General features: G+C 41.5%; 1 protein-coding gene across 7 annotated transcripts in view; it reads left to right on the plus strand.

Annotated features, from left to right (window-relative positions):
- The window catches only part of dnajc6 (DnaJ (Hsp40) homolog, subfamily C, member 6), a 188,922-nt gene that overhangs the window by 66,372 nt on the left and 108,184 nt on the right, over positions 1 to 14,366 (plus strand). The window contains exon 2 of one of the 7 annotated variants that reach the window (XM_048538743.2): positions 4,336 to 4,857. The exons of 5 other annotated variants lie outside the window; for them this stretch is intronic. In XM_048538743.2, coding sequence (XP_048394700.1) covers positions 4,656 to 4,857 — 202 coding nt within the window. In that variant the 5' untranslated portion in view covers positions 4,336 to 4,655. Of the gene's footprint in view, positions 1 to 4,335; positions 4,858 to 12,608; positions 12,738 to 14,366 lie in introns of all 7 variants that reach the window. One more of the 7 variants, XM_048538750.1, reaches the window with a different exon arrangement.

Raw genomic sequence — 14,366 nt, forward strand, 5'->3', positions numbered from 1 at the left:
GAAAACAAAGCCTCCACCTTGTGTGCCTGATTTATGTAGCATCTTCTTCTCCAAAGATGGGAGAGAAGAGAGAAGATCACCCTATGTCTATGCACAATTCCTGTTTTGAATTTAAATTTTATTTCAAGTAACTTCTGACTGAATTATGTGACTTTGGATCAGGCTCAGGCACGCAGCACGCTTCAGTCACAATGACAAAAGACATGTGGAAGGTGAGCAAGTTGGTTGGCTTAAGAAGCTTAGTTTTAATGTTGAATCTTTGTTATTTGTGTCACTGAAGATATTCCTCTTGTCGCATTTTGTTCTACTCGTTCATTAATTTTTAGTCCATGAACTGTCATGTTTACAATTTTGTTTATCCCTATTATTTCTGTGAAAGGAACAGGACTTTTGAATCCCATGATGCTGAAGGAGGACCAGGTTGAGGGCAGGAGACAAATGTGATTGTTATAAAGCCGCAAAAATACAGGTGTAATCGTACCTAGTGGCTGTGGGTGTTTTATCTCCAGGATTTGTATTTATGGATTTTTCTAAATGTATCTGGTCATGTAAGAGGAGGCAGGTCAGTGAATTGTGATTTGTGAGAGAGGCTATTGTCCTCTGCTGCATGACAACCTTCTGCTAATGAGATATTTTCCAGTAAACGTAAGTTACGTGAAAGTGAAGCTTCAGGGGTATTATATTCTTTGAAGGCTACCAATCTCCATGGAAACTATCAAGCAGTCCTCAGTGGACACATGTTGAATAAATAGAAGATGATGTGTTTCAAAAGGACACCTGCTCTTAATCTTCTTCTATTTGAGAGTCTGGACAGTGTTTTGAGCTTTCACTGGGTGAAAAAGTTCCTTCCAGTATTAATCAGCAGGAATAACATCACAAAAGTATCTGGGTTTTCCTAAGTTTCTTTTCTTATTCACGTGATTTGGATGTCACCCAATTAGGCCAGCATTTATTGCTTATCTCAATGTCCTTTAGAAGAAGAGTCACTTTCTTGCATCACTGCTGTTTGTCATGTTGGTGCACTCGGGGCTGTTAAAAAGCAGTTCCATGATTTTGACTCTGAAATTACAGGACAGAGGAATATTTCCAATTCAGAGTGGTGTGGAGTTTAGAGGAGAATTATAGTTGTGGTGCTATTTGCACAAGTCTGCTATTGTTTGTTTCAGTGTAAGGCACTACAATTTACTGTGATTCTTGTGGATAGTTCACATAGCTCCTATTCCTATTGGAAGGATGGAGTGAATGTTTAAGACCATGGATGGGATGCTGATCAAGCAGACCGTGCTGTTGGATTTGTATTTATCTCCGGTGAGGTGGAGAGTATTCCATCACTACTTTTGGAGAAGGCATAAAAGCTCCAGGGAGTCAGAAGATGAACTACTTGCTGCAACATTCCCAGCTTTAACTTGCTTGTGCACTGCATCATTCATATAACTGGTCAGTTAAATTTCTGGTTACTGGTGACTGCTGGGATGTTAATGATCAGGGATTCAGTAATGGTATCCTCAATGAAAGTCAAAAAATGATGGTTATACACCAGTCTATTGTAGACAGTCATTACCTAGAACCAGAATGTTGCCATTTATCAGCCAAATCCTGAATGTTTCCCAAAAAGTTTCCTGTATGGTGCTCAGTAAGGAGCTGGAATTAGTGTTGAACACCAGTGCAATTATGAGTGAATATCCCCAGTTAGTGATGGAGGGAATGTTTATTGAAGCAGTTGAAGATGGATTAGCCTTGGACACTATCCTGGTGAAAAGGTCACTTGTGACAGTGACAATGTCCATATCTGTAGGTCAGGATGCCTAGATTCAAGTTTCACCTCTTCCAGAAGTGTATGATATGTCTGAGCTGGTTGCTTAGAAAAGATCTGTCTGGATGAACTGTCACAGAGATATCCTTGGACTGTGATGAATGACTTCCAAGAACCACAACCTTTCATTGATCTAGGTATGACTTGGAAACCAATTGCTTAAAATATTTGGCATTCACACTGTTGAACCAGAAATCTCTTTGCAGTTTTGGAAACAGAATTTAAAATGTATAACTGTTGATCTAAGTGAATCTTTGCAGCAGTGATCTTGAATGGGAGGAAAAACTGCAACATGGAGTATATCACTCCTAACTGAACATTGTTGTATGTGTGAAACTATAACCTGACTTCTATCAGTATCCTTAGGAAAGTAGAGGGAAGAGTTGTGAGCTTTATGGAAATGTGTTGAATCCAGCTTTATTCAAAATTGTACCCAAAAGAAACTAGCATTGACAAAGAGAAGGTACCGAGTGGTCTGGTGGTCTTAAAAGTAGACAAATCTCTGGGGTGGGATGAAAAATCTCCCAGGCTGTTGAATGAAGCAAGGTGAGAAATAGGGGGAATGACAATTTTCAATTGCTGTCTGACCATTGGAGATGCTCCAAACAACTGGATGGCAACCAATGTAGTAACACCCTTCAAGAAGGGAGCCAGAGATAAAACAGGAAACTATAGGCCCTTCAATCTAACCTCCAGCAGTGTGAAAAGTATTGGAAGCAATTCTGAGGGGTAGAATTAATCCCTGCCTCTTCAAATGCAAATTAATCTTGAGCAGTCGTATTCTTTCCATGAGAGGAAGGTGTGGCTGAACAACTTTGATTAAGTTTTAGAAAGAAGTGCCTTGATGAGGGCAATGTAGTCTACTTGGACCTCCGACTTTTGATAAGGTCCCATATGGGAGACTGATAGGACATGGGATCCAAGGAAATTGGGCTAATTGTATCCAGAATTGGCCTAGTGGCAGGAAGCAGAGGATATTGGTTGAAAGGTGTTTTTGTGACTGGAAGTCTGTTTCCTGTGGTGCTCTGCAGAGATCAGTATTGGAGGCCTTGCAGTTTGTGGTACACAAAGGAATAAAAACTGACTTTGTGTGTAGGAGGGTGGATTTCTTGAAGTCTGAAGATGATATGAAAATTGGTGATAAGCAAGGAGGAGGGTAGCTTTAAGTTACAGGAGGATGTAGATGGGCTGTTCAGGGGAAATGGAATTCAATCTGAATGAGTATGCGGTGGTGCACTTTGGCAGGCCAAACAAGGCAAGGGAATACCTGATGAATGGTTAGGCCCTGGGAAGCATTGAGGATCAGACGGACCTTTTTGTTCATGTTCACTAGTCCCTTTTTAAGGTAACACAACGGGTGAAGTAGGAAGCATGTGGGATAGTTAACCTCCTACTGTTTCTGCTGGAACTGCATAAAATGTTGGTTAGGCCACAGCTAGAGTACAGTTCTGGAATCCATGTTATAAAAGGGATATGACTTCTGGTACAGACTTGGTGGGTTGAAGGACCTTTTCTCTGTGCTGTAGATCTGACTGTTTAACCTTTCTCTCTGTACAGTTAATTTTGTTGTGATGTCAAAAGTACCCTCATTATGTTCAGTTGGGCGGGGGGTGCAGGGAGGAAAGTATGTGTCTGCGGTGGGCTCTAGGCACAAGGGCAGTGGGAGGAAGGATTTCCCTGCTAATGTGCTATCAAATTCCAAGTACGTGTATGAAAATGCATTTGTGATTTTACTACAAAGAACAATAGGACATCTCTTTTGCTGTGTTCACTTGCAACTTCTAGTGGTGGCTATTATAAATAAAACTGAAAAAGCACAACGGGGAAATAACACCTGAAAATGCAAAAAAAGTCTTCTGGTTGGGGGCGGGGGAAGGAAAAAACTGATTTGTGCCTGAGACAATGTACTGGATGTGAAATGTGACCTAACGTTTTTATTCGCAGGTGGACACTGATCTGAACATTTTTTAAGGTTGCCAGCAATTGTAATTTTTTTTTATATGCGACAAAGTTTGTCCCTCATTTTTCATAATCGATATGCAAGGTGATTAAATAGTTTGTGGTGTTGCAATGAGAGGACACTAGATGGTTGTCTTTTTCATAAAACGGTAACATGAGTGAAATAAATGGAAATATTCAAAAATGGAAATGACGACATTTTAAGGAAATTGACGACAAGCTGTTGAGCAATCCTGGCTTTAATGTATCCGAGGATATGGGGGTTCGGGTGTCTCAATCCTCATTACCATCTAACGACAGCAAATGCAGCTAGAGGGGTTTTTAAGTGAAGTCCAGATTAGTTTCGAATGCTTTTTTTTCAATAGTCCCATCTCCTGAGATATCGCGGGAAACTAATAAGACGTTACAAGGTTGGGCATCACTAGAGTCATGCCCCGAGGGACGACACCTAATAAAATCCGTAATGACCATCAATGGAGAGAATATGAAGCTTCTCAGATTCGCGTTTGACATATCGATTGCAACATAAACTATTTAATTACAATGAATGCTTGTTTTCAAAGACGGACAAGATTGCAGGCAGGCTACAAGCAAGTAGCTGAAGATTTGGAGGTGACCACCATCATGATCGCTCTGGCAAGGAGCCAGACCGAAGCTTAGAAATACCCGTTAAAACAGCGAGAAACCGCCAGTCGGGCAGCTGTGCAAGTCCAGAATCGTACCGGGAGGCTCTCTTCTTATTGATTTCCGCCCTATTTACCCGGAACAAAACCCGCTCCCAGCCTTATTTTTAAAAAACATCAGATCATTGGACAAGGTCATGATTGGCTCTTCCCCCTTTTGTCTGCAAACGAGCTTTTTGGTGACCTTTCTCTAGTGCTCCATGAGCCTTCTTGGAAACTATCGCAAGAAGACCAATTATGACGGTTATGAATGTTTGCATTTGGTGGACAGCAGTGCAGGGGATTTGGACAGTAGGCTGCGACCAGCTGATGCAGTGCAGACGGTGAGCCCAGCGACAGCCTCACTAGCAGCGAGCGGCCCATTTCCGCAGCCAGCCCGCTGCAGCACCATGGACAGCTCAGGTAATCGCTTTATCACTTGTGACCATGTGTCGATTTGTATTTTAGGCATATCCATCGATATGACCAGAAGCATTGCGTTCAATGTAAAATGTCTTTATTTTTAAAAATAAAACACCTTTGAACATACAAATATAAACGTAATGTTTCTCGTGCATTCCTTTTTAAATGCCACCAGCCCTGTCATTTTAGCTCCTATATGGCGACAATGTCGTCCTGATTCTGTCAATTGTTGGAATGCAAATATTGTCTTGCATTTTGTTTTCTTAAGTGTTTTTAAGCAGTAAAATACATTATAAGAAAGCATTGATTAATACATCTTTCTATAAACTTATTCAGTTGTTGTAAAAACCATAGTTAATACAATAGGGGATTTACAGCATGATTTACCTGATTTACAGCATCCGCGGTTCTTTTTGGGGTTTTTTAAGTTTTAGTTAATACAATAGGTAACTAAATACGTAAACCTTTTTTCAGGATGCATATTCCTGATAGTGACTTGGCAATTTCCCTTTTAAAAAAGGAAAGTGTCCTTCCCAAAAATGTTAGGACCACTCCTGGCAGCTATGGTGTTATCCACTTCTACTAGCAAGGTATATTGGATAAGAGTAGTTTGGGGTAATTCACTGCTGTCAATCCTCTTTTTTGTCTCTGCTTTGTCTTGGGCCTCCCTCTAACTAGTGGCAGAAGACGGGCTGCTGTAGAGTAGCTAAAAAGAGGCACTGTCGCTGTTCTTTGATAATGGGAAGGTGTATTGCATAACAGTAAGTATAAATAGATTTAGCCAGGCATAATTACTACAAATCATGCAAGTCCAAATACATCTCCCTCCAAAAGCTGGAGTAGAATTCTTTGATTACACTTGCTTTACTGATTTTTTTTTTTTTTCTTTTCCCCCACACACTGTATAAAAGCAATGTAAAATGAACATGAACCCCTTCAGAATCATTGCCTCAGAAAAGGCACTGTGGTTTGACAAATGGTGTACTTGAGGCAGCATGGTGTCCTCCTATTGTAAATTTTATGGTCTTGTATATCTAACTGCGCTTTAGTCTATGTCTTGTTTTCTGTTTCTCAAGTTGAAGACTTGATATTATTTCTACAAAGTCACAACAATCATTCATGAACTGTTACAAACTAATTGAGCAACAAATGTACGCACTGAAATAATTTGGAATGATCCTTTTGTCCCAGTCAAAAGGTTGATCCGGTGTAGTTTATCCAGACGTGCATAAAATGGACAACTCTGTTGCCGACTAATAGTCCCTGACAGTTTTTTCTCTTATCTGCAGTCCAGGCAATGAAGCCACTTACAATATCTCCTAACAATACTGTCCAAAAGACCAGCTAACAGTGACTGAGTGAATGCTACTTTTGTTTTGCATATTGAACAGTCTCAAATTTGAATATTTAACTTGATTTTTGGCTGTAAGCTGCATTGTCCTGGAAAGAGGTCTACAGGACATAATCCTGTCATTTGAGGTGGGATGGCCAGTAACCACTTTAGCTGGGTGCACATGACTATGTGAATGCCTGGATCAGGATAACAATCTGGGATATCGGAGAACCGAGAAGTTGAAAGACCTGAAATTGGATTCAATGGGCAGGGCTGTAGAATCAGGCTCCATTCCAGATAAGGATGAAAGAAAACAGGGAGTTTTGTCGATCCTAGATATTTCGTTCATCTATTTGTTTCTGCCCACATTTAATGGCCAATTTTTAAAAAAAAAAATAGTTGCAGCTAAAGGACCTCTGGCACTAATAAGGCATAGAATTCTGAATTGCAGTATTTTGGTGTAGAGTTGAGCACAATTATATTTAAAGAGGACAGAATACTTTTATTTGGCTTGCAGAAGCACTATTGATCATAACGAATTCTCAAATGAGAGTTAAGGTACATGTGACTTGAAGAGTCACAACTGCAGACAGAACTGCATTTCCTCCTGTTTGTGAATTTTACACACCTGAAAAATTGTCAGCCTGACCCTTTGTGAGTGGCATATGATTATTTTTCAGGTGCTGGCTTGAAACCAACACTTGTTCAAAGCTATTTAGTGCTGTCAGCATAGGATTTTTTTTAAACAAGTCTTTCATCCATTCAGCATTACAGTGGATCTGATCGCTCGCGCTCTCGCGCTCTCGCGCTCTCTCTCTCTCTCGCGCTCTCTCTCTCTGTGTGACAGGCTCATGTGTACGAGCAGGAGTGTGAGTGAAAAGCCACTATGATATTCTATTTTAATTAAAGCAAAATAGCATGGAAACTGAAATAAAAACAGAAGGTGTTTGAAATATTTGAGATAACAAGGTGTAGAGCTGGATGAACACAGCAGGCCAAGCAGCATCAGAGGAGCAGGAAGGCTGACGTTTCAGGCCTAGACCCTTCTTCAGAAACTGGGGAGGGGAAGGGGATTCTGAAATAAATAGGGAGAGCAGGGGAGGTGGATAGAAGATGGATAAAGAAGAAGATAGGTGGAGAGGAGACAGACATGTCAGATGTGGGCGTTGAGCCAGTAAAGGTGAGCGTAGGTGGGGAGTGAGGGAAGGGATAGGTCCATCTAGGGAGGATGGGCGGGTCAAGGGTGAGGCTAGTAGGTGGGAGATGGAGGGGATAGATGGGAGGAAGGACAAGTTAGGGAGGCTGGGACAAGCTGGGCTGGTTCTGGTATGCGGTTATGGGATGGGAGATTTTGAAGCTTGTGAAGTCCACATTGATACCATTGGGCTGCAGGGTTCCCAAGCAGAATATCAGGTGCTGTTCCTTCAACCTTCGGGTGGCAACGTTGTGGCACTGCAGAAGCCCAGGGTGGACAAGTGGTCAGAGGAAATGGAGGGGGAGTTGAAATGGTTCATGACTGGGAGGTGCAGTTGTTTATTGTGAACTGAGCATAGATGTTCATGCAGAGTGGTCCCCAAGCCTCTGCTTGGTTTCCCTGATGTGGAGGAGGCCACATCTGGAACAGCAGCTACAGTATAACACATTAGTGGATGCGCAGGTGAACATCTGCTTGATGTGGAAGGTTTTCTTGGGGCCTGGGATGGGGTTGAGGGGGGAGGTGTAGGAGCAGGTATAGCACTTGCTGTGGTTACAGGGAAAAGTGCTGGGTGTGGTGGGGCTGGAGGAGAGACTGGAGCGGACAAGTGAGTCATGGAGAGAGTGGTCCCTCTGGAAAGCAGTTAAGGGTGGGGAGGGAAAAATGTCTCTGCCGGTGGGGGTCAGATTGTAGGTGGTGGAAGTGTCAGAGAATGATGCGTTGGATCTGGAGGTTGGTGGGGTGGTACATGAGGATGAGGGGGATACTGTTTTGGTTGTTATTGCAGGAAGGAGGTGTGAGGGATGAGTTGCGGGAACTGCAGGTGACACGTTCGCGAGTGCTCTTGACCACCTGAGGCGGGAGGAAGTTGCAATCCTCAAAAAAAAAAAGACATCTGAGATGTTCGGGAGTGGAATGTCTCATCCTGGGAGCAGATGCAGCAGAAGTGAAGTAATTGGCAACAGTGGCATTTTTTTTTTAGCAGGAAGGTAGGTGGGAGGAGGGGTATTCTAGGTAGCTGTGGGAGTTGGTGGACTTGAAATGCATATCGGTTTCCAGGTGGTTGCCAGAGATGGCGACGGAGGCCCAGGAAGGAGGAAGAGGCATCCGAGATGGTCCAAGTGAAGTGAAGGTTGGGGTGGAAGGTGTTGAAGTGGATGAACTGTTTGAGGGCATGAGGCGGTGCCGATAAGGTCATCGTTGTAACAGAAGAAGAGGTGGAGTTTAGGGCCAGTGTAGCTATTAGACGAAGGATTGTTCCACATAACCTACAAAGAGGCAGGCATAGCTTGGGCCCATGCAGGTACCCATGGTCGTCACCTTTTTTCTGTAGGAAGTGGGATTCAGCAGCTTTGCCAGCATTGGTGTAGAAAGAATTAACATTTTGAGTTTTTTGAAAAAATTACTGTTCTGCAGAAGTATTTTTGCTAGCACTGAAATATTTAAAATGATAATGTCAAAAATCTGATTCCATTTTCTGATTTTGTTTTTTAATGTAGATGTTGTTTACCACTTCCTTTTTAGGTGGTCTTGTTGCAGTTGCAAAAATGCATTGTGATGACACCTAGAAATTGCACGATAGCTTTTATGTTAACGTGATTTGGAAACACAATCTACTTTTTGCATCATCATACTTTATGGTCCATCCACTTCATTTTCTGCTTCATGGCCAGGGCCATTGTCATTAAAGGAAAAAGGAGATAAATGAACTTTTCATTTTGAAATACTCCTTTCATGTCCTTTAGACCATCCTAAGGACTACTGCTTTAAGTACTTTTTAAAGCATGCTCACTGTCGTAAAATAAGTGAGTGCATTCATTTGGATACAGCAAGGCCCCTGAGTCAGGAATTTGAGTGGCCAGATAAATTTGTTTTAATGATGTGGGTTCAGGAATAAATATTGGCCAGGTTTCTAGTTGAAATCACTTGCTCTTCTTTAAGTAAATGGAATCACATCTTGCTAATTCTCTTTTTTTTTTTGAGGTTAGCTGAAATGTTGGATCGACTTCTAAACTGCATAACCCCTTTTGACAGTGTAATATTCACACAGCCCTGAACTGAGAACTAATGGTATAGAGGTGAACATATTATGGATGACCATTTGTCTCTGACATTTGTTTGCTTAATTCCTGACAAGAGATGGATAAATGTTTTGAGCAGAAAAGCCTGGGGGTGGGGAGGGGAAGCATTGAGGAAAAGATGACCTTGTTGAAACATGAAATCTCCCAACTATTATCTCTTTTAGCTATTAATGATAAAAACATTTTAAGCTTGACAATGGCTCAATACTTGAGACTGGTGGTGTTCCCTTTTCAGAACAGTTTCACTTTTAAGCTAGTTTCAATTTAAACCAAGCGAATTTACCTTTGTTCGTTTCCTTCTTGATCTCTCTCGCGCGTTCTCCCTTGCGCTCTCCCTCGCTCTCTCAGCATCCAAAGTAATAACCAGAAGCAAGTGACTTAGAGACTTGTATTTCTAAAGATTCTCAAGTCAATCTTGTGAAGAACCACTGCTAACATTTAGGTTTCCTCGTATTTATTTCAGCTTAGCATAAGGATCACTCCCATAAGCAAGATATTTTCTCCATACAAATTGTTGGATATCTGAAACAACTTTGTTCAGAATTTAACATCATGTGAATGGGGATTGATTTTGATTACAACCTTGAATTCACTTTTTTTTTCCACAGCCCTTGATAAATTTTTAACCCCTCTCTTAGCAAGAATCCATCCCTGCATTAGAAATATTCGAGGATTTTACTTTCATCACCTTGTCAGGAAGACTGTTCCAAAGACTCATGACTGGGAAAAAGTTTTTTTTTTTGTTTTGTTTTTTTTTTAAAACAGACCTTTAATTTTTGAACAGTGACTGACTAGTTTTAGATTCTCCCACAAGTGTCAACCTCCTTCCCACATACACCCTGTCAACCCATCAGGATCTTCTATGCCTCAAACAACTTGCCTCTTGTATCTGCTGGAGCTTAGAGTAAGTCTCACCTGTCTGACCTTTGCTCAAAAGACAGTCCAACCTGGGTATTAGCCTAGAAGAACTTTTTTGCTGAACTGGTGACTGAGTCTAGGCACAGTAATCACCAGTGCCCTAGATAACTGAAGAATAATGTCCCTTGTCATATATTCAATTCCCCTCACAATAAATGGTTAAAATGCAATGGGTTCCCTAATCATTTACTGTACCTACGTACTGTTTGATCCACACATGAGGACTGTCAGATCCCTCTGCATATCAGCCCTGCATTTTGTCATCGTTTGATAATTTTTTTATTCCTTCTGCCAAAATGGACAATTTTTCACATTTCCAATAGTATACTGCATTTGCCCGTTCATTTAACCTCGCATATCTGTTTGCAATTTTATGTTCTCTTGACAAGTTCATTTCCTACCTATCTTTGAATCATCAGCAAATTTGGCAACCATACCTTCCATCTCCTCATCTGAGCCATGCATGTATACATTAAATAGTTGAAGTCCCAGCACTGATCCCTGTGGCACACTATTCATTACACCTTTTCAATGTGAGAAAGATGTATTTATGCCTGCCGTGCTCTTCCTGTTCAACCTTCTGTCCATGCCATTACTTCATCCCAACATTATGAGCTTTTATTTTCTGCAATTGTCATTAATGTGACAACTTACCAAATTCTCTCTGGAAATCTAAGTACACTATGTTCAATATCTTTCCCCTGTATTCAAAGCATAAATTACTTCCTCAAAGCCCTCCAATAGATTGGTCATACTAAAGCAAAGCTGGAATTATTGGGTGTTGGGCAACCTCTCCACTGTTTGGAGTCATACCTGTCATCTAGGAAGATTGGTTGTGATTGCTGGAGATCTCCAGGACATCTCCGCAGGAGCTCCTCAGGGATGTGTCCTGGGCCTAACCGTCTTCAGCTGCTTCATCAATGTCCATCCCTCCATGACATGGTCAGAAGTGAGGATGTTAATCAGTGATTGTAGCATGTTCAGCATTCCTTGTGACTCCTCAGGTACTGAAGTCGTCTGTTCAAATGCAACAAGAACTGGACAATATCCAGGCTTGGGCTAAAGAGGCAAGTAACATTCACACCACACGCACATGCCAGGCAATGACTATCATGAATAAGAGACTATCTAACCACTGCTCCTTGACATTCAAATGGTGTTACCAACACTGAATTTCCCACTATCAGCACCCTGGTGGTTAGCATTGACTAGAAAAACTCATCTGGGCTGGTTTAGGGATGCATCCCCTCTCTACCTCCCCACCTATACTTTCTCCACCTATCTTCTTTTCTCTCCATCTTCGGTCCGGCTCCCCCTCTCTCCCTATTTATTCCAGAACCCTCTCCCCATCCCCCTTTCTGAAGGGTCTAGGCCCGAAACGTCAGTTTTTGTGCTCCTGAGATGCTGCTTGGCCTGCTGTGTTCATCCAGCATCACATTTTATTATCTTGGACTTAACACCTGGACTTGCTCTTTCGCCATTTGTGTAAGAGACTGGGGGTATACTTGGGTGAATAACTCCCCAAAGCCTGCCCACCATCTACAAAGCACAAATCAGGAGTGTGATTGGATAATCCCTGCTTGTCTGGATGGGTGAAGCTCCAGCAATAATCCAGAATCTTGACACCATCCAGGACAAAGTTGTCTGCCTGATTAGTACCACATTCACTCCTTCCACCACTAACAGTTGGTAGCAGCAATGTGTACTATCTATAAGATGCACCGCAGCAAGTCCCCATAGATCCTTAGACACAACCTTCTAAACCCAAAATCACTTCCATGGAGAAGGATAAGGGCAGCAGTTACATGGGAATACCATCATCTAGAAGTTCCTCTCCAAGCCACTCAGCATCCAGACTTGGAAATAGAACTTCATCCTTTACTGCTGAGTCAGATTCTTGGAGTCTGTCCTGAGTGCATTGTGGGTCAACCCACAGCAGGTGGACTACAGAAGTTCAAGGAGGTAGCTTAGTATCACCTTCTCAAGGGCAACTAGGGAATGGGCAAAAAATGCTGGCCACCCTATATATCTCAAGTGAATTTATTTAGCAAAATACATGATTTTCCTTTTCACAAACTCCTGTCTCTGCCCAATCGCCTTGAACTTCCCTAAATTCCACGTTTATAACTTGTTTAATAGTTTCTAACCTCTTTCCTCTGACAGATGTTAAACTAACTGGTTTGTAATTTCCTGCTTTTTGTCTCCCTCCCATTTTGAATAAAAGTTACACACCTCTTCAAACTTAATTGGGCTATTCGAGAATCAAATGAACTTTTGGAAAAATAAACATTTTAATGATGCAGCAGCTATCTCACCAGCAACTTTGATGGACTTCATCCTAAAGTTTTTCAAGGTACTTGTTAGTCCACAGCTCCAACCATTTACTCAGTAATACTTCTGTGTGTGTTTTTTTTCTCTTCCCCCCCACCTCTGTTCCTCCTTTGCCTTCCACTTCCTCACTTATTTCTACCTCTGGGATATTACTCGTATCCCCTGTAGTGAAGATTGATGCAAAATCCCTGTTCAATTCATCTGCCACTTCCTTATTTTTCATTATTAATTCACCGATCTCACTTTTTCCATTGCATCAACACTCACTTTGCTAACTTTTTTTCTGTCTTTTCTGTATATATGGTGAACTTTCTGATGTATTCTAATTTTTACCCTTTAGATTAATATTTTGGCCATTATTGGGTCAATGTGAGAAATAGCAACCTTCTGACCCATCACCTTTCTTTGCGCAATTATACACTTTTCCTTTAAGTCTGATGCTATTTTTAACATTTCTTCTAGTTAACTACAGATGGTAGGTCTATCCTTTGGAAAGTATTGGTACTGTATATTCTGAAATATCCAATTAAATGTCTGCCTTTGCATTTTTATTGATTGATTAATCCTTAACTTAATTTAGTAACTCGCTTTGGCTACTCTTGCTGTCGTGACCTCTTAACTATCCAAACTGATTGGATCTGATAAGCATATGATTGTTGCACTTAACCAGGAGTACTTTCACCATGAGATCACTTACCTAATCCTATCTCCTTGCAATAACACCAGCCTGTTCTCTGTTTTGATTCCAGAACACACAGTTCTTGGAAACGATCTTGAAAACATGCTTTATTGCTGCCTGTGTTTTTTAGAACTGAACATGATTCAGCAGCTTGCAGTGGTTTATAGAAAATAGTTACAGCAAGTTGTTGCAAGCCTTCACAACTCTCATATGAAGTAATGGTTCTGAAATGCCCCTTAGATGCCATTGTTGAGGCATTAATGTGAGAAACAAAATGTTCTTTTGTTCAAATGTTGGAGGCTGCATTAAGCTTCCCCCAATCTGAAGAAGATATTATGGACTTGGGTGGAGAAATGAACAACATCTTTGGGTCTCAGAAGATAAGCCTACCATTTAGTTCTTCTTGGGTACAAGACAGATGCTGGCCCAACAGTCACTTTTTTTTTCTACCGCAGATGGTAAGCGTACATGGGATATCTGCAGAATCTCCATTGCAGCACACTTTTTGAATGAATTGCTTTGGAAATTCTGTTTCCTATTGGATAATTCCTGTATGCCTGAAACCCTCAGTCTGTATTTAAATTGAAGACTTTGGGTTCTGATGAAATTAAGCTAAATAGTTACTCAGGCAACTCAGTTGAACTATTTAATATATGGTCTATTCTGAGTAACTATTAAACTGACACCATACCTGTGTCATACACTCCCAACCATACCACAGTCAGACCCCTTACCCCCACGTGCTATGGCACTGCGCCACTATCGGACTCCATTTCTCCCACCTGTTCCAGCTTACCCTAAACACTAACACTAACACTAACACTAACACTTACCTTGCCACACTGTATCCTGCCATCCTGTCCAGCTGGCACCCTACCCCTGTACCTGGCCCCTTCCTACCTAGTATCCTACACTCCGTCTCCCAAACACTGTCACCGCTGACCCTACAGCCTCCACGCACTCTGCATCACA

Source organism: Stegostoma tigrinum, chromosome 8 (genome assembly GCF_030684315.1).
Source record: "Stegostoma tigrinum isolate sSteTig4 chromosome 8, sSteTig4.hap1, whole genome shotgun sequence".
Taxonomy (NCBI): Eukaryota; Metazoa; Chordata; class Chondrichthyes; order Orectolobiformes; family Stegostomatidae; genus Stegostoma; species Stegostoma tigrinum.